Source organism: Astyanax mexicanus, chromosome 20, assembly GCF_023375975.1.
Source record: "Astyanax mexicanus isolate ESR-SI-001 chromosome 20, AstMex3_surface, whole genome shotgun sequence".
Classification (NCBI taxonomy): domain Eukaryota; kingdom Metazoa; phylum Chordata; class Actinopteri; order Characiformes; family Acestrorhamphidae; genus Astyanax; species Astyanax mexicanus.
In genome coordinates, this window is record NC_064427.1 from 12275603 (window position 1) to 12300444 (window position 24842).

At 40.9% G+C, this 24842-nt stretch overlaps 1 protein-coding gene across 2 annotated transcripts in view; it reads left to right on the forward strand.

Moving 5' to 3' along the window:
* fhl1b (four and a half LIM domains 1b) overlaps window positions 1-24842 on the forward strand; it is a 30696-nt gene that overhangs the window by 1698 nt on the left and 4156 nt on the right. For both annotated transcript variants that reach the window (XM_007259404.4, XM_007259405.4), the window contains exons 2-4: window positions 17743-17905; window positions 23145-23319; window positions 24210-24379. In XM_007259404.4, the coding sequence (XP_007259466.2) occupies window positions 17743-17905; window positions 23145-23319; window positions 24210-24379 (508 nt within the window). The remainder of the gene's footprint in view (window positions 1-17742; window positions 17906-23144; window positions 23320-24209; window positions 24380-24842) is intronic.

Sequence of the window (24842 nt, forward strand, 5' to 3'; positions counted from 1 at the left end):
AGTAAAGACATATTTAAATCCTTGCAGGGAATGCAAGCTCGCACTGTCACACTCAAAAACAGCAGCTTCTCACAAACACGATTAAAGAAAAACACGGAAAGAATAGTGATCCTTATAAGCTGTAAAATAATATATGCTTGTAATCATCCTATAATGTGCCTGTAATCCAATTTCTTATTTTTAATTGTAACAGTTATTTTTTGTATCAGTTTTTTGTAATACATAACACACGTACACAGTGGTTAAAATCTGTGTTTGACTGATGTTCGGATGGAAGTCTGGCACTGAGGCAGAAGACGGACTGTCAGGGTTGACCCAGGCAGAGAGACGAGGAGGCGGACGTATGTGCAGTTAAGGTGAGAATTTAATAAACAAAGAGACAAGTAAACAACAAACAAAGAAAACAAGAAACAGAGGCGAGCTAAAACTAACAAACAAACGAGATACTAAAGATAAACAAACGGGAAGACTATAAAACTAGGCAGGATAAACTAAAACAGGGCAAGGGAATAAACTAGGGAAAATACAGGGAACTAGAAAATAACAGAATAAACAGGAAGATAAATATATACTACAAACAAATAGGGAGGCTGACAAAAACAAACGAGGAAAACAATAAGGAACTAAACTAGATGGATAATAACTAACAAACAAAGCGGGAGTAGATAAACAAAGAAATAAACTAATAACTAAAGCTAGACAATGAACTAAACAGAGCAAGGATAATTACAAGGATTAAACTAAGATAGACACGGAGAGAAACACTGAGAGAAACACTAAGAGGAAATCTGGGAACACGGGAAGACAAACGACAGGAGACAGTGCAAAGACCGACCAGGACAGGTGACAGAGGAAAGCTATTTAACTAAACTGGAAACATACTGGGAGTGGAAACACCTGGGGAAGGGGTGGAGCTACAAATGAGACATGAGGTAATGGAAAAACACAGGCAGAACACAGGGGCACGGGTCACGTGGGACAACACAGGCACGAGGACAGACAGGAAACAGGGCCAGGCGTGACAGAAACCTCCCCCTAAACGCGCAGCTCCCGAGGCGCGTAAAAACAAACCCCGGGGGCCGGCGGCAGGGAGAGGCCGGGGAAAACAGGAGACCGAACGGGAGACTGGACAGGGAACTGGACAGGAGATGGAGACAGGACAGGGGACAGAGACTGGACAGGGAACGGACACTGGACGGGGAACTGGACAGGAGACGGAGACTGGACGGGGAACTGGACAGGTGACGGAGACTGGACGGGGAACTGGACAGGTGACGGAGACTGGACGGGGAACTGGACAGGTGACGGAGACTGGACGGGGAACTGGACAGGTGACGGAGACTGGACGGGGAACTGGACAGGTGACGGAGACTGGACGGGGAACTGGACAGGTGACGGAGACTGGACATGAGACAGAGACTGGACGGGACCGGACATGGGAACAGGGACTAGAACAGTGACGGGGACGGAAACAAACACAGTAACAGGGACAGGAACAGAGAAACCACCGGGGACAGGAACTGGAACGATCACAGATACGGGGACCAGGACAGGGAGAGACAGGGGTACAAAAGACATAGGTGGGTGCCCAGGACTGGTAAAAGTCTGTGGGGACAGCCTGGGCACATAACTAGGGGCAAAGTCAGGAGGCCTAGGAGCAGGCCTGGAAATACGGGGCCTGGGCCCAAACATAGTTCTGGGAGCTGCAGGTGCTTGAGCTGGAGCTGGAGCAGCTGGGACTGCTGGTGCTGGAGCAGCTGGGACTGCTGGTGCTGGAGCAGCTGGGACTGCTGGTGCTGGAGCTGGAGCAGCTGGGACTGCTGGTGCTGGAGCTGGAGCAGCTGGGACTGCTGGTGCTTGAGCTGGAGCAGCTGGGACTGCTGGTGCTGGAGCAGCTGGGACTGCTGGTGCTGGAGCTGGAGCAGCTGGGACTGCTGGTGCTGGAGCTGGAGCAGCTGGGACTGCTGGTGCTTGAGCTGGAGCAGCTGGGACTGCTGGTGCTTGAGCCGGAGCAGCTGGGACTGCTGGTGCTTGAGCTGGAGCAGCTGGGACTGCTGGTGCTTGAGCCGGAGCAGCTGGGACTGCTGGTGCTTGAGCCGGAGCAGCTGGGACTGCTGGTGCTTGGGAGAGCGGCGCGGCCGCCGCTGAAAACTCGGAGAGCGGCGCTGCCGCCGCTGCAGTCTGTGAGCGCGGCGCGGCCGCTGCTGAAGTCTCGGGGAGCGGCGCGGCCGCTGAAATCTCGGAGAGCGGCGCGGCCGCCGCTGAAATCCCGGAGAGCAGCGCTGCCGCCGCTGCAGTCTGTGAGCGCGGCGCGGCCGCCGCTGAAATCCCGGAGAGCGGCGCTGCCGCCGCTGCAGTCTGTGAGCGCGGCGCGGCCGCCGCTGAAATCTCGGAGAGCGGCATGGCCGCCGCTAAAGTCTCGGAGAGCGGCGCGGCCGCCGCTTGTATCATGGGGTGCAGCGTTTCAGACGCGTGCTTCACGGGGCGTGGCAAGAAGAGATCCGACGCTGCAGCACTGGAGCCCGAAGCTGCGGTCGAAGTGAAAACCCGGACTGGAGTCCTACTCTCTCGTGCAGCGTCAGGTGTGAGTAGCGCGGGGAGCGCTGGTTCGCCGGTGAAAGCTGGCGCGGGGAAAGTCTTTGACCGCGGCTGGCTCGCCGCGCAGGGGGTCTCGGAGCGCGGTTCTGCTGCCACCGTGGAAGGAAGTAGCGGCAGACGGGCTGGTGCAGGAGGATAGTCCTCTTCCTCCTCGCTGGACGCAGGTGTGAGGAGATCGGAGTAGTCCCAGAGAAAGGACTCCTCACAGCCTGCATCCAAGTCACCCCCGTCCTCCTCGGGGCGAGGACCGAGGCCGACAGCACACACCCCCAGCGCCCCCCCAAAATTTTCCCCACTCCGGAGGGAGTCCTCCCGCGCCTTGCGGGCTTTTCGGGCCTGTTTCCTCCGAGACTTTTTCCCCTTATGAGTCTTGGTGGGCACCGCTGAAGCTGGGTTCACGGGCTCCAACCCAAGGAAAGGCGCCGGGAGCGGGTCATCGCCCCGGATTCGCTCGGCGAGGAGGCGGAGAAACTCCAGGTCCGCCTTCCGAGCAGCATGCCACTGGTTTACGTCCATTTGGTCGGTCTTTTTGTCAGGATTAAACCCAGGCAGAGAGACGAGGAGGCGGACGTATGTGCAGTTAAGGTGAGAATTTAATAAACAAAGAGACAAGTAAACAACAAACAAAGAAAACAAGAAACAGAGGCGAGCTAAAACTAACAAACAAACGAGATACTAAAGATAAACAAACGGGAAGACTATAAAACTAGGCAGGATAAACTAAAACAGGGCAAGGGAATAAACTAGGGAAAATACAGGGAACTAGAAAATAACAGAATAAACAGGAAGATAAATATATACTACAAACAAATAGGGAGGCTGACAAAAACAAACGAGGAAAACAATAAGGAACTAAACTAGATGGATAATAACTAACAAACAAAGCGGGAGTAGATAAACAAAGAAATAAACTAATAACTAAAGCTAGACAATGAACTAAACAGAGCAAGGATAATTACAAGGATTAAACTAAGATAGACACGGAGAGAAACACTGAGAGAAACACTAAGAGGAAATCTGGGAACACGGGAAGACAAACGACAGGAGACAGTGCAAAGACCGACCAGGACAGGTGACAGAGGAAAGCTATTTAACTAAACTGGAAACATACTGGGAGTGGAAACACCTGGGGAAGGGGTGGAGCTACAAATGAGACATGAGGTAATGGAAAAACACAGGCAGAACACAGGGGCACGGGTCACGTGGGACAACACAGGCACGAGGACAGACAGGAAACAGGGCCAGGCGTGACACGGACATTGGGCAGCTGCAGAAATGTGGGCGATTAAAGAGTGTCTCACAGAAAATCTGGTTCTTATTAAGCCATTTTTACTCTGGAGAGGACTGACAGGGTCAGTTACTGTACTGTGGCTCCTTAGAGTTAGTGTGGAGTAAACTGTAGCACTCTGAAGGCTGTACATGAAGCTTTTAGTGTCAGAACATGCCGACTTAAAGGAGAACTGCGGTGTGAACTGGACTTTCAGTGTATTAAAATGTGACAAAAAGTTCTTACCTTTGTTGAATAGCCCACCTCCATTCTCCCACAGCTTTCTGAGATCCAGTATTTTGTGCACTTTGCCTAAACATCGCTTTTGCCACCGTTATCTGAAGCTAAAAAGCTGTACACCTTAGCCAACGCCTAAAGTAAAGAAATAAACCACCAAGCAAGAACAGCTTAATGATACCATAATACACACTTAGCAACACCTTAGCAAACACATACATTTTAGAAACCTCCTGGAACACCCTAGCAACAACCAGGGATACCATAGTAAATGCAAATCAACATCCTAGCAACCACCTAGGACACCACACACCTAGAACACTATAGGATACTTTTTTTTCTAGTATAACATGGTCTCTCTGTAAATGTGTCTGGTTGTAGGTCATGTGTGTGATCAGCACTGCTTTACAGCAAGGACAGGCAGATAGACTAAGACTCAGCTGATCTCAGAGGGAGAGAGACAGCCCTAGGCCTAAGAGAAGCACTGTTTTGTGTGTGTGTGTGTGTGTGTGTTTATTGCTATGAGTTTATTAATAACTACCTAAAGAGTTCTGTTCCGTTTAAGTGTTCTTACCTGTGTTCTCCCACGTGACTGTAATCTGTAGCTCCGCCCCCTTGTTACCTGTTTCCCCAGGTTTCCCATTTCCATTTACCTCAGCTTTTCCTGTTTTTTTGTGTCGGTTATTTTAGTTTTAGCGTCAGGCAGGTTATGCATAGTTCCCTGATCTATGTGTTTCTTTATTTATTTTGTGCTCAGTTTGTTTATTTTCTTTTGTTGTTAAAATAAATATAAATCCTCGCGTTTGCGTCCACTCTCCGTATCCTCTCCTTGCTCCTGCTGCTATTCTTGACAATATGGCCAATTTACTAATTTACCAGGCTTCGGAAAGCTACTGTTAATATGTATTTTATTACTGATTACCCATTTAAAAATGTAACATATTTACTAAATTAAAGTATTGTAATCTAATTACATTTAGTTAGCATTGGGTCACTATTTAAAGCCAACAATTTAGAGAAAAACTAAAAAGAAAATTAACATATAAGTTCCTCTGTCCTGTTTGCTTTTTAAAAAGAAAAAATGTTCTAATGTATGAGATAAAATGATTTCATGCTAGTATTTGGATCATTTATATTGGGTTATTTATCATTATATGTTCAAACACGAACGTCATGAATTTCATGTTTATGTTTAAAGTTTAGAGTATCTTGCTTTGTCAGGGCATTGTAAAGGACTGCTGCCTTTTTAAGGTTATGTGCGAAACTAAAATAATGGGTATTCAATAGAGGTGTGCCAAAAAATCGATTCACATAAGAATCTTGATTCTCATTTACTACGATTCAGAATCGATTTAAAATGTCCCAAAATCGATTCTAAGGTCCAATCCCATTTCTTCCCTTGGCCCTACCCCTCACGGTAAGTTCACACTGCAGCGGCACGAAGCGTTTTTCGCTCCGCCTCCCACTGCCCAAAGCGACCGTGGCCGCTGCAGTTTGAACTTACCGTCAGACCCACACAGAGCGTAGGTGTATGAGAATCACCGGTAAGATGGCAGAACAAGCGCTATATTACCTTAGATTAACGTGTAGTTTTAATGTTTTATGGCAGAATGCTTCATAACAAGCATAAAAAAGATCGCTAGTAGTTAGTTTCAGTTTCTGTTAGCTAGCTAACTAGCTAACTTTCCAGTTCCACCTTAAATAACGCTACAGGTGGCAGCGGGCTGCAGCATTTAAGGCGGAACGGAAAAATAACAATAAGCTAATCAGAGCTAATTTCAGCTCCTCATCACAGAGGAATTAAGGAATGGACAATATGAATTAATTTCTCCACCTCCTGCCCCCTTTCTGAAGAAATACAACGGCCTAAAATTAACTAGTTAATCAGCAGCTGCTCCTGAACTTTAGCGCTCCACTGCTATCATCACATCAGCCCAGCAGCGTCACCTACACACCACCGCTAGTAGCCTGGTAATAAAGCAGTGTTATTTATTATTTATTTATTGTTCATTAACGTCATTGTGATATCCCAGTGATTCCTCTGTCACTGAAGACCCACATTCCTGCACATTTTATTGTTTTTGTAACACATTACCTTCTCCAGGACCAGTGTATATTTTGGAGGCTTTTTTTTCAATAAGTTTTCAATAAATTTTTATAAATCAAATCGTTTTGAATAAAAAATCGATTTTGAATCGAATCGTGGCCCCCAAAATCGGAATCGAATCGAATCGTGAGATAGTAAAAGATTCCCACCCCTAGTATTCAAGAAGGTTTTATTATGTCAGTGTGAACAACACAACATCCAGAAATAAGGATAGGTTAGAAAATGGTATTTATAGATGTTTAATAGAAAACACACAACATCATTGTTCTTTTTTTAATTAAAAATGTAGACACAGATGATACAACAGTGATTAGTCCCAACTATAATATTTGGCACAAAGACACATTTTTTTACTTGATTTTTCTTGATATTTACATGACTCACTGCTAAAAAAATTATATTTTGTTTTCGCATTGAGATAACAACATAATCCCCTATTACAACACCGTTCCGGCTTTTTTACAGTCATATAATGCAAACTCTGAAATGTGTCCACTCTAATCAAGTCTAATTGGTTTTGTTTTAACATTTTAAAATGTGGTTTTGCCCCAAACGTCATGGAGGGCACTGTATTTGACGTAGAGTGGCGGCAGCATTTGAATAGGCTCACACTTGCTCCAACCTCTTGTAACGGAACACAAGGATCAGCCATAACATTAAAACTACCTGCATACTACTACTGTTCTGTTTCCAATTATGCATTTGAAAACAGCTCTGACCCGTTAAAGCATGGACCAGGAGTGGCCTATTAGGGTTACATAAATTTAGATTAATACAAAGACATTGTGATTAGGTAGAAGCTGTTCTGAGATCATCTCTATAGGGATTGTCTGTTTCCCCTTTGCCGTCCGTCAGGGCCTCTTTGAACATGTATGTGGAAGCCATTACATTGATGACTCAAGGGAATTTATTCTGTACACCAACATTCCCTGCCATAATATCCCACTCCGTACGCACACACACACACACACATACCCTGGACTACACATTCTGCTTCATGCTAATCAGCATCATGTTCTATTTCTGCTAAAGTAGGGGTCATTTAACACTATTTTACCCCTTACTCCAGTCAACCTGTAAATAAAAAAATTAAAAGATATTATTTTTCCATATTAAACTGATACAGGAGACACTTTGTAAATTATTTTTATGAAATGAGAGCTGCTAACTGAAAGAAAAGTTTTTTTTATAGAATTTTGCAAACAGACGATAGTGTACGCACAAAAATAGCACACCTGACAAGTGATGTCACAATACCAGATATTTTGTGGTTAGTACCAATAAAAAAATCCAGCAACGAGAGTGTAACCGACCCTTTTTATATTTTAATATAACAAAACAATAGTATGTATTTTTCAATTACTTAAATCAACAATAGTGTGTAAAAGAGCATGTAACAGTAATGCCCAGTCTGGTCATTAGAAACAAACAAGTGAACAAGAAGAGCACTGACCTGGTTCATAGTATTATGTATAGCACTGGCACACACATTGGTCATTGTCATTACATTTATAACAGCTTCCTTTTGTAAAGACTCTGCTGAGCAGTCAGATAACTGAATCTCAGCACTTCTAGGTATAAACAAGTTGGACCAACACAGTGCTTCTAGAGTTGAGAAAATGCCAGAGGCTGCTGCACAAGCAGCAGCATTAATGGTTGGAACCAACACAGCTAGGGTTGGCAACGATCCTGTTGAACACATGTTCCACATTGAATTATTATAGGATGTGCTTTATTTAATATTTTGAAGTTGAGGTGTTTTGTGTTAGATAAACCTGCTGCTGCTCTTCCTCAGCCATGTTCTAATACCCAAAAAGAGCAGCGCTTCTCATTGGTCAAAAACTATTCTGTCAACCATTAAGCAGTGTTGTCAAAGTTGCTATGAAACACCTAACAGGGCTGTACAGAGGGGGTCGGGGACCTCTGAGTCTGAGTCTCTGAACTCAGTCCACAGCTCAACACAAAAGATTACAGATCACGGAAGATTGGGGAAATGACCACCAATCTTGGGAGAATTGTGTACAAGCTCAGCTGAAAGTGTCCCCTGGGTTTCTTCACAGTAGTTGGAGCTTCCCAGTCCAATACAACCAGTCAACTAGTACACATTCATAATTCCAGCTGTTTAGTCAATAGCTAGTGTTACCATTTAATTTTATGACAAGATTTGGCTCAAATCAGTCATCGTGGTTACACCCAATGAGTGGCAAAAAGAAAGACCTGTAGCGTTATTGTTCAGTCCTAAGGCAGAGAAAACACAATGACTGTCCAAACCAGAGACTGTAAAAAAGATGGACGCCGTGCCTTCGTTCCCATTCATTCAACGAAAATGAAGCCAAAATCTTCCGCCATGTTGGCGATCCTGATACCCGAGTCTGCGCAGTAGAGACCAGAGGAGGGAGAAAGACTGTGGAGAGACCACCCACTCATTTAAATAACCCCGCCCCTGAGGGCTGCCTCGCGGTCACAGGCTGCAGAGCGGAGCTTTTTGAATAGAGCTGAATAACGTTTTAAAAACGAATTCTGTGGGGATATGAAAATTTGACAATATAAGCAGAGGTTACACTAGCTGTTGCATTTAAATAATGGAGGTAGAATTACAGTATATTGGAAAAAAACGTGATTGAAAGTTGTCAGTTTTGCCATTAAAACCTATGGGGATGGGTGGGGTTACACAGCTTTCTGAAACCAAACAGCAGGGGGCGCCGGACCTGTGGTGGCTTCACTTTTGAGAGACGAAGCTCTGCCCAGCTATACACAGTCTATGGTTCAAACAGATTCAAGAAATTCAGAGCTATCCTTTTACAGACTACATAAAGCTAAAGTTGTGAGAAATATATTGTAGCAACTGGAATCCTAGCATTAAATGTACATGCTTTTCAGGCTTTAATTGCCACTGCCTAATGCAGTGGTTCTCAAACCTGGCCCTGGAGTACCACAGCAGGTTTTAGAGTTCATACTAATTTACTAGTTAACAGCACACCTGATCAAACTAATAAGCTAACTGACAAGCCCTCGCTAAGGCAAACTGTGGCCGTTTCTCAATACAGAGTTCGACTCGTGAGCGCATACTTGGACGCAGAACATTTATCCTGTAATTGAAATAGCTGCGTACTTGATGTCTATACTGGTGCGAGGTGCATTCTGGGATGCCAGACTGTAAGAAGTCCACAAAAGTCACCTTCCATGCAATCTCAATAATGTGGGAGGAGCGAGAACATATCCGGGAATTTTGATGTTAATGCATACCCACTGTATAGGCTAGTTGAGAATAGAAAAGTTAATCCTACACAGTAACTGCTTAAGGTTTGTGAAATTTGCATGGGCATCCTGCTGAGTAGAATTATCCAGAGCTGCCTCTTCATTGGCTTCAATTCACCTTTCTCTACAAGTATAAACATGTCAGCGTAGTTGTGGTGGTTGTGAAGTAGTTCGCTTGTGCTCATTTATCTTCGGAAGTTTGACATGTTGAGAGGGACATGTGGGTAAGATGGCTGAGTGCAGTGCTGTTTGCAGTTGGGGTAGGAAGCACTGATAAAGATTGTTTTATGGTATCGCTCAAGTCTGACTGTGTGTGGGTTTATAGATGTTTCTGTACTGTAGTGTGAAACAATTTTATATGTAACAAATGCCCCACCAATAGCTCTAGCACTAGAGCTTTTTGGCTAATGTAGCTAACAAGTACTGGAAGCATATACCACACCAATTAACAATTACCTGTTGTAATTAACATACAATAAAAAGTATAGGTAACACTTTACTTGGATGGTCCACTTTATGGCCTTGTTGATGCTCAACTGACATTCAACTAACACTGAATTGAATGTCGATTAAATGTAACTTAACCCTATGTTGAATGTAAATTATTCAAAATAAGAACCTAACTCTACACCTAACCCTAACCTTAACCCTTAATCAACCACAAAATCTAACCCTACACCTAACCCTAAATTTAACCATTAATCAACCATAAAATCTAACCCTACACCTAACCCTAAATTTAACCATTAATCAACCCTAAAATCTAACCCTACACCTAACCCTAACCTTAACCTAAGCTTAAAATCTAAATCTACACCTAACCCTAACCTTAACCTAATCTTAAAATCTAACCCTACACCTAACCCTAAAACTAACCTTAACCTAAGCTTAAAATCTAACCCTAAACTCAATCCTAAAATATTAAGTTAAGCGTTTGGATTAGAGTTGAATGTAGGGTTATACTCAATAGAGAATCATTTACTTTCACCTTTCAGTTCAGTTGCATTTAATATACATGTAGTTGAATGTTAGTTGAATGTCAGTTGAGTGTCAACAAGGCCATCAAGTGGACCATCCAAGTAAAGTGTTACCAAAGTATATTCCACCAATTAGTGCTGGAACTGCGAAGGTACTGTAAGTATTAATATTTAAAAAGCTTATGATCAACCAATTTCCACTAGAGCAATGAGGCTAATGTAGCGAACATCATCAGTGCACACTGAAGCTGTGGGAAAGAACGAGTAATGGATGCTTATTCAGCCTAATGCAGTTTAACCCCACATCCAGATCTTCATTATTTTGCTAAATTATAAATGAATATAATATTTGTCCTGGTTAACTGAATCACAATTAAAACTTGCTTATAAAGCTTTTAACCCAAATACTTTTTGGAGTTTGGGCTCAGTAATCAATCATTTTGCTGTAATTTTCAACTGCTTCTTTAAGGTATGTTTGTTTAGTCTTTATGTGTGTTCATGTAAGAGCTGCAGCGCTCCTGTTCTCTCTCTTTGTTTCTCCAGCTTCCTGTTTCCATTCTTTAGCATAGAGTTAACACTCAGCGCTGTGTTTTCCCAGCTGCCATGCACAGTGCACACGAACGCACACACACACACACACACACACACTCACACATGCTCAGATTACACACACTGAAAGTATATTAAAGTTATTTCTGCATAGTTACACACACTCAAAGTCTGTGCGCACACACACATGCAGTCCATCTGTTTGTGGATGTGTGTGTGTGAGAGAGAGAGAGAGAGATTGTCTGCGTCTCTAAGAATGCTGCGGTTTTTGTGAAGGTGATATTTTGAGTGATGTCACTGCCCAATTTTGAATTTTGCTCCATTTCTTTTTTTACTGCAGAACGGAATGTCACCACACCCAATGGGAGAGAGAAAGAGAGAGAGAGAGAGAGAGAGAGAGAAAAGGAGGAAGAATGAAGTCAGGGAGAAAGAAAGAGAGCGACTGAGAAAGAAAGAAAGATTGGAGAGAGAAAAGAGAGGCAAAACTGAACTGAATGAAACTAATATTGAGGTATAGAGAAAGAGAATGATGGAAAAAAGAAGAGAGAGAAAAATAAGCGAAACAGAAATAGAGGGAGGGAAAAGAGAGAGTGTAAATTACAGTGCGTGAAAGAAAGAGATTTTTAATGGCTAAAGGAAATCGTGCCGAGTTGTAAGGCCAGTAGGTCGCACTCCATCTCGCTACTTATAAGATGAGCTGATCATCCTGTAGGGCCTTTTAATTAATAGTCATTCAATGTGCAAAATAGGTTACATTATTACAAAAAGATTTTTTTAACTTTAAGGAATCTTGTGTGCTCAGAGTAACTTCTTCTGTTTCCTAATGATGCATCAGGCCTTGAGGAGCTGAATGGTGCTTGGCTATCTTGAATAGAATTTTCAAATTTTAAGATTGTGTCCATCTAATGACAATAACACAAATAAGGATTTTTTGCAAAGTTTTTTGCTGGTTATCCAGTGTGTAGTGCTGTTATTATGAAATACGTTTTACTATATTCACAATGGTTTTAGATATTAAACAAAGTGACTGAGAAAAATTTAATTTATTTGTTTTATTGTTTAGTGCTGCAGAGTGAGTGTGTGTGTGTGTGAGTGTGTGTGTCTGTTGTGCCCGCTGGTCTGGGCATGCTCTGTTAGCACGGCTGCTGTTTGCCTTGGCTGCCATGCTAACCCGCCTGTGTTCCAGATGCTCATGCATGAGGTCATTCAGAACGCAGACTCCAGACTCAACACCCTCCCCACAGCGCACACAAAATACCTCACCCTGTGGGGGGTGGGGGGTCTGGACACAGTAAAACCAGAGGTAACCTTTCACACTGTCACACTGATATAGGGTTAGTCCCATCTGTTATTTCAGCCCCTCAAATACTAAATGAAGCTTTGTGCTTGCTTTGTTGTTAGAGTCACTACACTGTTTCTGAGCAACACATTTAGAATGCAGATCGAATCAGTAAGGAAATGACTGGTTCATCACAAGAACAGCCAGCTTATTGTGCGAAATTCCAAAGTAACTTCCAATGTTAACCACAAGGCCCTGAGGGTTCCCCACTGTGCTGTACCCTCAACACCATTTCTCTGCACATTTTATGGTATAATTCTGTTGTGTTGGCAAATATATACTGTATAAAAGGTGGTTTTGCTCAGCACCTGGTGTCTAAACTTATCTTCATAAGTTATGACTGTAGATTATTATACTGCAACATTTGTAATATTTTTCATTTAAAACAAATTGTTGTTACTATTTACAGTGTTTCTAAAATGTTCCAGATTTCCTCTGTCACATTTCTCAATTCATTTCAAGAATTCAAATAAATTCACACAAAGAGCATCACACAATAGATTGGCATCAAAAGTCTGACACTCATTTAGAATCCTTGGTTCATATCCTAAAAGTAAGTATTTATATCAGTAAATGTAAGTGATGTCTGAATGACAAATGTGTAATTGATTTTGATAATTAAAATGCTTAGACATGAGTATATCAGTATACTATCTTGGAAACAAATCAATTTGCCAAACCCAACATGTGTTTAATTAATGGTTTTAGGCAGGACAGAGTTTATTTTATCCCTATAGAACAACAATGTTGGTCTCATAATAAAACTAGCTTAGCAATATTTTTCACAGTGAAGGATGAATTATTTAAGGTAAATGTTATTCTAATAAAAGTAAATTACTGTTTGTAGACCTTCATTTGAGTAAACGTTTAAAAAAAAAGTATTTGCCTTCAGATGTACTGAAAAGGAAAATTATTGAAAGATAAAATTCCATGATTTATTTTGCACTTTCCTGCTACACCCATTTAAATAGAATGTTATTAATTAGTCAGACACTGATGTCTGTTAAAATTGTCATACACAACAACAACTTAAAGCAAACAACTTCCATTAGCTAGAACCTATAATATATCAACTTCCATAGGATAGAACCTATAATATAACTATAATTTAAGATATTAAGTTTGAGAGTTTTAGATTTTGGTTTATGTAGTGGAGTTATTGACTGTTTGACTGTAAAATATTGTGGAAATGTTGTAAAAGCCACCATAATGAAAATATGCTTGGTACATTTTTCAAGTTCAGAGTATTTGCACAACCATTTGTACATTTTATAATAATTAGTACAAACATTTCACAGTAGATTACTAGCATATTGTAACAGTAAAATCTTAAAAGTGAAGATAGTATTACAGACTGCCTGTGAGTGTCTTTTGCGTGTTTATTTAGAATGGATGGGTAACAAATCCTTAAATGTTGTTAAATTAGTGCTTGTTTTATTTTAAGGAAATACTCTTGAAATTAATGTAATTTTCCTGGGAAATTTCACAGGGACACAATGCTGGAGTCGTTACACTGTTGGAGTTGTACAGTTATCAGTTGCCAGCAGTTCCTTTTGGGCTGGACTGTTGGATGGAAATTTGACGCTAGCTTCCTGTTAGTGCCTGCTTTTAGTGCTGATGGAGAAGTGGAGGTATTGTTTGCGCGTATTTATAAAACTGAACCAGAGGAAACACTTGTGAGTGAAACACTGACAGCTGAAGCTGATTTGTGTTCTTTTATTAAAGTCTCTAGTTTTGCAAAAACACCAACCAGGCCAGGAGTCACAGACTCCTCAGAGATCGGATTAATCAGCTCTTTTCCCTAAGGATTGTCTGCAGCTGCTTGTAAAAGCTCTCAGGCAAAATGAGATCATTTGGAAAAGCAGCATACGAATAATGCTGAGGTTCCAGCATGTAATGAGCAAGCTGTGTCTATCACAGTCACTAGTCCAAGTAAGAAAGCCTTCAGCTTAGTTCAACTTCTATAAATCCTGTCATATTCTAAGCTCAACTGCTTTATGCTGGCTGACTAGTATTGACCTGTGTTCTGGTCTGGTGATAGTTGACCAACAGAGCAGTGTTAAGAATTCAAGTGTTAAAAACAGAAGATTCATGTTAATGATACTCGTCTGGTTCCATTTGACCAGCATACCAGTTTTCAGAATCCAACAAATGCTGATTTATTTTTATTTTAAAATTGTCTGGTGCTGGTGTGGTACAGACTGACGAGCATATACAAAACAAATGTATATATTGGTGTATTCTGGTCTGTTACATGTGAAATACAGGAAGATCAGTATACCACTGTTCAAAACCAAACATATACTGGTTTATGCTGGTCTGGCACTGTTGTGATAGTGAACACACAATTTAATGCTTTCCTCTCATTGCCCAGTGTGCCCGTCAGAGATTAACTGAAGCCTGTCCAAGTGGTTTGTACACAGGGTTAATTTTGTACAGGGCTAATGTATTCCTAAGTCAAAAACACTTGCTGTCAAAATGTTGCAGCTCCCATTGCGCTAATTTAACAAGTGGTTTCTATAAATTCAGCAAAAAATGCCACAAACTCAAAAATATTACTGAACTAGAGAACAATAAGGCCAACAGGGAGCAGTCATTCAGCCTACAGCAGTTTAGTTGCTCCCATTTAGCAAGTAATTTATTTTTAAATATATATATAAAAATTACAATGGGATTCCTGTTAACATATATTATATAAAAAGAGCTATATAATTTTTTTATATAGCACATATATTATATAAAGTACAATAGATCATTAATACATTTTATTTTAATTTGATTTTATTTTAATAAAATCACCACACTCACCTCAATCTCTCTGTTCAGTATCTCTATAGACTGTACTATGAAGTACTGTACCAACATTGGTTGAAACAGTAGCATTCTGACCCCTGACTCCCTGCAGATGATTAGGAAATATGCGTTGGTGTTTAAGGCTGATAAAGAGGAACAGAAAGAGAACATGGAAAAATGGTGTAAGAGGGAGACGTTAGGGTGGAGTGTTCAGATCTGACTGGGATGGAAACTTTTTTGGTCCTTTAGCGAGACTCTTGGGGCCTCTTGCACAGCTCGTATGTTTGCTCACATTTTTATGTGAAGTTTGAGTTTCTCTTTGCTCATAAAGTTCAAAGCACAACTGTTAGAACTAGACACAGCTAGAGCAAATTCTTCAGCTTTTATTTCTAAACCCTAATGATTGTGCCCAGCAATAAAACATAACAACACAGCCACTTTAAATAAATGTATTAATTAACTTAAAGAGCTAATACATGCAAAACTAAAATGTTAGCCATTAAACAATTGGAGATAATTCATCGCATTGATAAATTGCATTAATAGCATTAATAAAGTGAAAGTGGCATCTAATGATCTTTATCATGAAAGTATAATATCTTAGCATTAATAATGTTGTTATTAGCTTTATGATACTTAATATGCTAATATTATTAAAGTTAGCTGTGTCAGAGCATGACCTTGTGAGGAATTGCATTGAAAAGTGCAGCAATGAATACCATATGTACTGTAGTTGTCACGTCCTCGCCCTGTTCCTGTCTGTCCTCGTGCCTGTCTGTTATTCCCATGTGACCCCTGCTCCTCTGTCTCTCCTGTCTCAGTAGTTTTCCACCAGGTGTCTCATTTGTAGCTCTGCCCCTTCCCCAGGTGTTCATTGTTTCCTGTTCCTACTTATAGATCTCCTGTGGCACTTTGTCTTCGTCGGTCTTTGCACCTTCCCCCTTCCACGTAACTCTTCGCTCTAGTCGTTTATTTGCTCCGTGTTTACCTCTGTTTATTTCTTTTTCGTTTGTTTTTTCTAATGTCTTGTTTAGCTCCGTTATCCCTAGCTCCCCTGCTTTGTGTTTATTTCTAAGTTTATTCCCTTATATATATTTCCCTGTTTAATTATTACCATTATCTCTAGTTGGTTTAGTTTATGTTCTCTGGTTTGTTTTGGTTATTGGTTATTTGTTTATCTAGTTTCAGTTATTTAGTTCACCCCTTGTTCCTTGTATAAATCTTCCTGTTTTATGTTTACGTGTTTACTTGTTCCTTGTTTATTTGTTATTTATTAATTAAATATTTATTTCTTACCTGCATTTACATCCGCCTCCACGTCTTCCCTACACCTCACCGTGACAGTAGTCTAATATGAAATATTGAATTGAATGAATTGAATTGAATTTGATTTGGAGAATGTCCTGTTTGAAGTTTCCTCTACTTTAAGATTGGATTTTGACCACATGCCACAGCTTGTGCTAACTTGATTTGACTTTTATTTATTGTAGAAAGATTTAACTAAATAAGACTTAGGTGTCTAACAGTAGATAGTGTCCCACGGTTCATAAAAGTATCTATATGCTATGTCTCCTTTGTTTAATAATATATGATGAATAAACAAATCAAAGTGCAGATTAGATGATCTTATAAAGCCAGATGTTTGTATGTAATCTGTTTCATGTTATATTATATAATTGCACTTGCATTGCATCCCCTTTGATTTCCTGAGCTCATGCAGAGCATTATTGAATTAAACATGATAAATGAATGGATTTATTGAGTTAAAGAAGGCAAGCTGCTCCGGCTGTTCCACAATATTACTGCCTTCATCCATTAAAAGGATCCTTCAGAGTTTTCCATTCTGATGATCTCAGTCTGCTATATCTGCAGAGTACAATAAAATAACACAGATCAATGTTTTCCTGAACATAAAGAGAACAGAATCACACTGACTCTAATTCACTAACAATAAAAGTCAAAAGCAGATTAAGGATTAATCCCTAGCTGTACAGTGTTTACTTTGTTACCACAGATAATACTGTTATTATAATGAACATATTTCCTTTATATTGAAAATGAACAGAAATATAATGGGCTGAACAGGTGAGACTAAACTGGTCTAGGGTAAAGGAGTGAATAAATGGATTTTTTTTTTGTTTTATAACACAGAAAGAATTACAGAATATTGCAGTGACCTTATGCATAATTGGGACTGAATGGCATTTGCAATGTATCAACCTCACATTAAAAGTGAGTTTTTCTTTAATCTCTGTGAGAAGAAAACATACCTCATTCCTGTTGGATGGGTTTACACTATTACTATCAGATTTAGGTAGAACTACGAGTGTGCACTGGGTACCTACTTGTTGTTGCCTATAGTAACACAACACAGTCAGTCAACAATGCAGAAAGGGAACAAAAGAGCAAACACTTTCTTATCAATAAAAGCCTTTCAGAGCGGAATTTCATCATGTGTTTTTCAGCCTGTCGTTTGTTGGTAAAATGAGTCACAGTTTAACCAATTAGGTCAGCATGCTGAAGTGATGTTGCCTGCCTGACCTTACTTTATAACCCTGATGTGACCATTAACAGCTCTGCCTAGCCGACTCACTTCCTCCTCTTTGCCTGTCTGCAGTTCCACCATGACGGATCGATTCGACTGTTTCTACTGCCGCGACCACCTTGGGGGCAAGAAGTACATTAAAAAAGACGACAGGCCAGTTTGTGTGCGCTGCTTCGAGAAGTTCTGTGCCAACACCTGCACAGAATGCCGTCGGCCAATTGGCACAGACTCAAAGGTAAGACCAGAGGCTGTCCAGGGTGAACGGCTGTCATTTTCAGGTTAATAATTCAAAAGGTTTTGCTGCAGGAGCCAGACAACCAAGGCTTACACAGGTAACAATAAAAATATTTAAGTGTGTAGAATTATCAGGTCTTGATTTTACCATCACAATGAAGTAATGAATATTGCGTCATTAAATGTGTTCTAATCTTCATCAGTAGACAAACACAGTCTGCTTAAACTTATACCACACAAAAAATTATATGTTTGCATGGTTTTATTGAACAGAACATTCACAGTGCAGTGCAGTGTGGAAAAAATTTGTGAACAATTAGGCTAATGACTTTTCTAAGAGCTAATTGAAGCCAGAAGTCTAATCAATGTGATGAGATTGCATGTGTTGGTTAAAGCTATTGAGTTGGCTGATCTTAAGAAGCATTGCTTAATGTGAATCATGCCTCACACAAAAAAGCTCTCAGAAGACCTACGTTCAAGAATTGTTGCATGAAGCCAAAAATGTTTACAAAAATATCTCTTAAAGCCTTGTTGTTCATGTGTCCACGGTAAGACAGACTGTCTACAAATGAAGAAAGTTCAGCACTGTTGCTACTCTCCCTAGGCGTGGTCATCCTGACTGTAAGAGCACAGCGCAGAATGATCAATGATGAAGACTAACATTTTTGTTGACAAATCTACAATAAGAAAAACTTTTGAAGTGAGCATTATGTCTCCTACCTCTTTCGAATATCTTGCTGTTAAACTATCAGGCTCAACCACTGTGATCTTACTCTATCGTCCACCTAAACCTAATCCAACATTTCTGCTTGAGTTGTCTGAGCTGCTTACATTGGCCTGTACAGTCTCCCACCACTTGTTGCTGGTCGGCGACTTTAATATTCACGTCAACACTCATGACTGCAAAACTGCTGCTGAGTTTCTGTCTGTTCTTGAGTGCTTCCAATTTACTCAACATGTACATTTTCCCACACATGATAAAGGCCACACCCTTGACTTAGTCTGTTCAAATTCCCTGCCTATTCTCAACCTTCATTCTTTACTGTTTCCACTTTCTGATCATAAACTTATCCTGTTTACAGCTCCGATGGCCTTTTCCCACCGCTCTACCACAAAACATATTTCTTTCCGCAAGACTCAATCTATTGATCCTCTTCTTCTTAACCAATCTCTTTCTCTTATCTTTCCTGTTACCTTGGCTCCCTCATCTCCTGAAGCACATGCAATAATGCTAAACACTGCTCTCTCTGAATCACTGGAAACATTAGCCCCTCTGAAAACCAAAACAGTGACCTTCGCTACGTCCTCCCCCTGGTACACTGCTGATCTTCGTACCATGAAGCAGGCTGGACGCCAGCTTGAGCGGCTATATAAAAAGTCCAGACTTACTGTTCATGCAGATGCATATAAGCAGCATTTGTCTGCCTATAGAGATGCTCTTCAGGATGCTAAAACAAGCTATTTCTCCAATCTCATAAACAATCAGCATAGTACTAATCAGCGGTACCTCTTTTCAACAATTACAAAACTCTTTAAAGCCCCCGACAACACCCTTGTTCCCTCTACAACACTCTGCAATGCTTTTTTACACTCATTTAATTCAAAAATAGCAAATATACACAGATCTCTGATCTCAGATTCCTCTGAACCCTTTTCCCATCACTCTTATACCAACCGCCCCTCTCTGTCCAGCCTATCTTTTTCCTCCCTGAGTGCTTTTAACTGTGTCGACTCATCTTACATCTCTAACATTGTTAGGTCCTCCAAGACTACAACATGTGCCCTTGATCCACTTCCTACCAACCTATCTAAAGCCTGCCTACCCTCACTTCTTCCCCATCTCACCCTTCTTATTAATCAGTCACTCCTCCTTGGACAGGTCCCATCTGTTTACAAAATTGCTGCAGTTAAACCCATACTTAAAAAACCTGGTCTTGAACCTTCGGACCTTAACAATTACCGTCCTATCTCCAATCTCCCCTTTCTGTCTAAGATTCTTGAGAGAACTGTAGCCAGCCAACTGAAAGAGTATCTCGAAACCAACAGTCTCTTTGAACCTTTTCAATCTGGGTTCCGACCATTTCACAGTACTGAAACAGCTTTAGTGAAGGTCGTGATTGATCTGTTGGTAGCTGCTGATGCTGGGTCTCTCAGCATCCTTTTGCTCTTGGACCTAAGTTCAGCATTTGACACAATCAACCATTCCATCCTCTTGTCACGGCTGCATGAACTTGGCATTGTTGGCACTGCGCTGGATTGGTTTTCATCCTACCTAACTAACAGAAAACAGTACATCACACTCTTTGGCTATTCCTCCTCTACCTCTGTGATTACACAAGGGGTTCCTCAAGGATCAGTCCTTGGACCTCTTCTCTTCATCATATATATTCTTCCCCTTGGACGTATATTGCGTCACTTCAACATTAATTTCCACTGCTATGCGGACGATACCCAAATTTACATCAATACCAGTTCAATCAATAATCCACCCACTGCACATATAGAAAGCTGTCTAACTGAGATTAAAAGCTGGATGAAGCAAAACTTCCTCACTTCCTCATGCTAAATGACAATAAGACTGAACTCATACTGATTGGCACTAAGTCGGTCCTTAACCACACTCCCCCTCTCTCCCTCAAAATTGGTGACATACAGCTCTCACCATCTGCACTGGTTCGAAATTTGGGTGTCGTCCTCGACTCCACTCTTTCATTCACAGCACATGTAAGCACTGTCGTAAAAACAGCCTTCTTCCATCTGCGTAACATAGCTAAGATTAGACGGTCCCTCTCTCAATCAGCTGCTGAGCTCCTCATTCACGCATTCATCTCCAGCAGGGTAGACTACTGCAACGCCCTATTGGCTGGCATTACCTCTTCTTCTGTCCACAAACTCCAAATGATTCAAAACTCTGCTGCTCGGTTGCTCACCTACACTCGCACTCACGATCACATCACACCTGTTCTTCAAGATCTTCACTGGCTTCCTGTTAAACACCGGATTCACTTTAAGATTCTCCTACTTACCTATAAAGCCTTAAATAACCTGGCACCTCCCTATCTCTCTGACCTTCTTCATCCCTACAAACCTTCCCGCTCTCTCAGATCCTCTACTGCTGGGCTTCTAAATGTCCCGTCATCCAATCGTCGTAGTTTCGGTGATCGGGCTTTCTCCAGGATCGCTCCCCGACTATGGAATTCTCTTCCAACTGCAGTTAAGCTATCTCCCACTCTTCCCATATTTAAATCAAATCTTAAAACTCATCTATTCTCTCTTGCTTATGGTCTCTCTTCTGCTTAACATTATGTTTGATCTCACATACTATAGTACTGCTGAGTTGGAGCTCCACTGTAAATGTTGTACCTGTATTGTCTGTGTATTGTATATCTGTATCTTTGTACCAATAATTGTAAGCGTCTTTGGGTTTTAGAAAAGCGCTATATAAAAATAAAGTATTATTATTATTATTATTAAAAACAGAGGAAACCATGGAGGAAGATTGCCAGTATTCCTACCAATATATGATAAGAACTTGTACTAATAGCTGTCTAATCTGTCATAGTGTCCACTGCAAAAACAAGAAAAAAAAAACACAGCGTAGAGTGCTCCTGTCATAAAAGTCCACATACAGTAACAAAACTATAAACATATTCCAGCCCAGCATGCTGTTAATCATCAACTTCATCCATAGAAACCCTGTTGCTCGTGAAATGAGAGTAAGTGAGACACAAAGTGAGCCAGGCTGTACTAATGGTGAGGTAGCGATGTTGGATTTGGTTGGGAGTCTGTGTGCTAATGTTGTTGAAAGGTTGGCTAGTAAACAATCTGTTAGTGCCATTAAAGGGAGTAATGGCATTGAAATAAACGGCGTTTCTAACGCTGTTACTTTTTTCAGTAACAAGTAATCTAACTAATTACTCTGACTACAACACCGTTACCATTTCCCACACCCTGTTACTGCATGTTACTTTAGCCACTCAATAAACCTTTTTTTAAATTTCGCGCATACAGACAAAGGTGCAAGTGTGTGTGTGGGAGTCACAGAACAGGCACAGAACAGAACAGCTGCCTTTCAACCAGCTGAAAACAGATTTATAGAACTATAGATCACAGTTATCAATAGTTACTTTTACTGGTAACTAGTTACTTTTATAGTGGAGTAAATCAGTTAGTAACTAGTAACTATAACTAATTACTTTTTTCAAAGTAACATGCTCAACACTGGTTAGTGCTGAGAAAATGTATGAGGCCGCTAGCTGCCATGCTAATGCTGTGGCAGCAAAGCTGGGTGAGACTGGTAGTGAGTTAGAAACATTGTTGAGTCAGCATGCTTTCACTACTGATTTTGACACACATATTAATGCCATCTCTTTGCACCATTTTCCCTTACAGTACTTTTCAAAAAAGGGGATAAAAGTTCAGCTACTCTAAAAATACATCTTTTCTTAGCAGTATATGCATGAAAATTAAGCTTTTTAACTACAAGTCTGAGTTTAAGGTGCCTGTACCTGTTGTTGCCTGATTGTTGCTCCCATTCGCTTGCCTGACGATACACAGCACGCATAAGACTGGTGCTGCGGACAAGTTGAGCTTGCGTGCGCAGGTCTACATCACAAATCATTTTTTGAGCCCGACCCGACAGGGCCCTAGGAAAATGGTGGGAAATCTTGGCCCCAACAGCTCAGACAATCTAAACTCTAGTGCACTTCCTTTAAAAAAAAGCATAAAGTTTTTAGATTGCACTACATTTTTTGCTAAATTGTGCTGTTTGTAACAAATGGCTTTTTCTGATTAATAAAAGACAGTCAGGCCACAGACTGACAGACTCACTAAAACTGACTCTCAGCTCTAGGCCTGCCTCTGTAAGAACAATAATATAGTAACTATCATAACAAACCCCGTCATGGTTCAGTGTTTGTTTTAGTGCTGCAGGTTAAAACCTAAATTTTAACTGTGCAAGCTAGCCTGTTCAGAAAAGATCAGGTTGTATCTTTTTGTTGATGCAGTAAAAGAAACACTGTGACTTATATTTTTTAAATTCCACACAGTGTGGAGCACACGTGAACAAACTGTATTAATATTCAGTACTCATTTCACAGTTTGGGAGAAGTCCCTTCCCTCCCTTATATTAATATTCGGATTGATTCTGCCTCTGAGTTTGAGTGATTAAGCTATTATTGTCTTTTTTCTTTTAAAGTATTTTGAATCTTCTTTACTAGCTGGCATCTCTCTCTCTGTAGGAGCTTCACCATAAGGGTCGTTACTGGCATGAAGACTGTTTCCGCTGCTATAAATGCTATAAGAATCTGGCCAAGGAGTCGTTCAGCACTAAAGATGACCGGATCCTGTGTGGTAAATGCAGCTCGCGTGAGGATGCCCCCCGCTGCCACACCTGTTACAAACCCATTCTGGCAGGTAGAGTACTATCTGAAAGTAATGAGGTTTAACTGTATGATCTTTATCAGTCACTTTACAGACAGTAGCACACACAGAAAAAAACATGGAGATTGATGAACGAATAGGCAGCTCTAGGTATATCCTGATCTGGCCCTGGCATATTTTAAAGGATAATGTTTCGGCTATTTTAATCATGATTAAGTTCTGAGTCTTTGTTTTTATAAAACGTAATATAATATTTGAAGTTGCAGAAAAATGATCCAGAATGAAGACCTGAGGAGTTTAAGGTATGTCACTATGATCCAAGAATCAGCAGCCGAAGTCGGAGAGAGAGCAGCACTGTTGGCTGTTGTATCAGAGGCAGGTCTCTGAGCTGAGTGTATTAAAAAGAGACGGTTGCTGGCTTCACAGGATGAAAGATAGATATGATAGATCGTAGTCTAAGCATTTACACTTAGTGTTTGAGGCACAGTCCACACATACACGCGCATATAAACAAACACACACAGTTAAGGATTGACTACAGGCAGTAGTCAAACTGGATTATAGGGTTTAAAACACACTATTACGTAGTAATATTATTTAATAGTAAAACTGAACTAAATAAATTTCAGATTGTTATTTCTAAGTGTCACATAAGCCTCTGCTTCCCCTACATAACTCTACCAAAGAATGACGCTACATTCAGTACAGTGCAAAACATAGGTTGTATTCATTTTACTATACATCTCAGCATCTTAGATCAGTAATGGATTTGATCTGTTCCTGTTCTTTACTACGATGTTATTTGGGGATTCATTATTTTAGGATGCATACAACATTGTTAAATGTTTTCTTTACCTCACTGATATTCAGTGTAATTATCAGCTACAAGTCTAAACTGATTTCCATTGTTCTCTTTGCTGTAGGTACAGAGAATGTCGAGTATAAAGGAAACACGTTTCATGAGGAGTGCTTCACCTGCTACCAGTGTAAGAAACCAATCAGCTCTCAGAGCTTCCTGACCAAGAATGACAACATCTATTGCACATCCTGCCATGAGAAGAAGTTTGCCAAGCAGTGTGCCGGCTGTAAGAAGGTAAGAGAATGTGTGTGCTTTAATATTTTTTAAGTGAATATAAGTTTGTCTCCTAAAACAATAAGTTTGTCTCCAAGGGATTTGGTTGTATTATTTACAGTGCTGTAATGTTTGTTGTAGCATTATAATATGTTATAATGTGTTATCCTGTAATGTGTCAGTGTATTATTGTCACAGTTTAGCCCATGTCTGTCTTGTGTTTCTCCCTCTTGTCCTCCTGCCCCTCTGTTTTCCTGTCATGTGTTTCCCAGCCATGTGCTTTTGTTGTGTTTTTGTACCTGTCTCCACCCTAGCTCCACCCCAGCCCTTCCCTAGCAATTAGTGTTCTCACCTGTGTCTTGTCTGTAACCCCGCCCCCTCGTCATCCAAGCCCAGGTGTTTCTCACTCTCCTCGTGTATTTAAGCCCCTCTGTTTGAATGCGCAGTGTTGAGTCTTTTGGATTGTTGTCTTCTGTGTACTCTA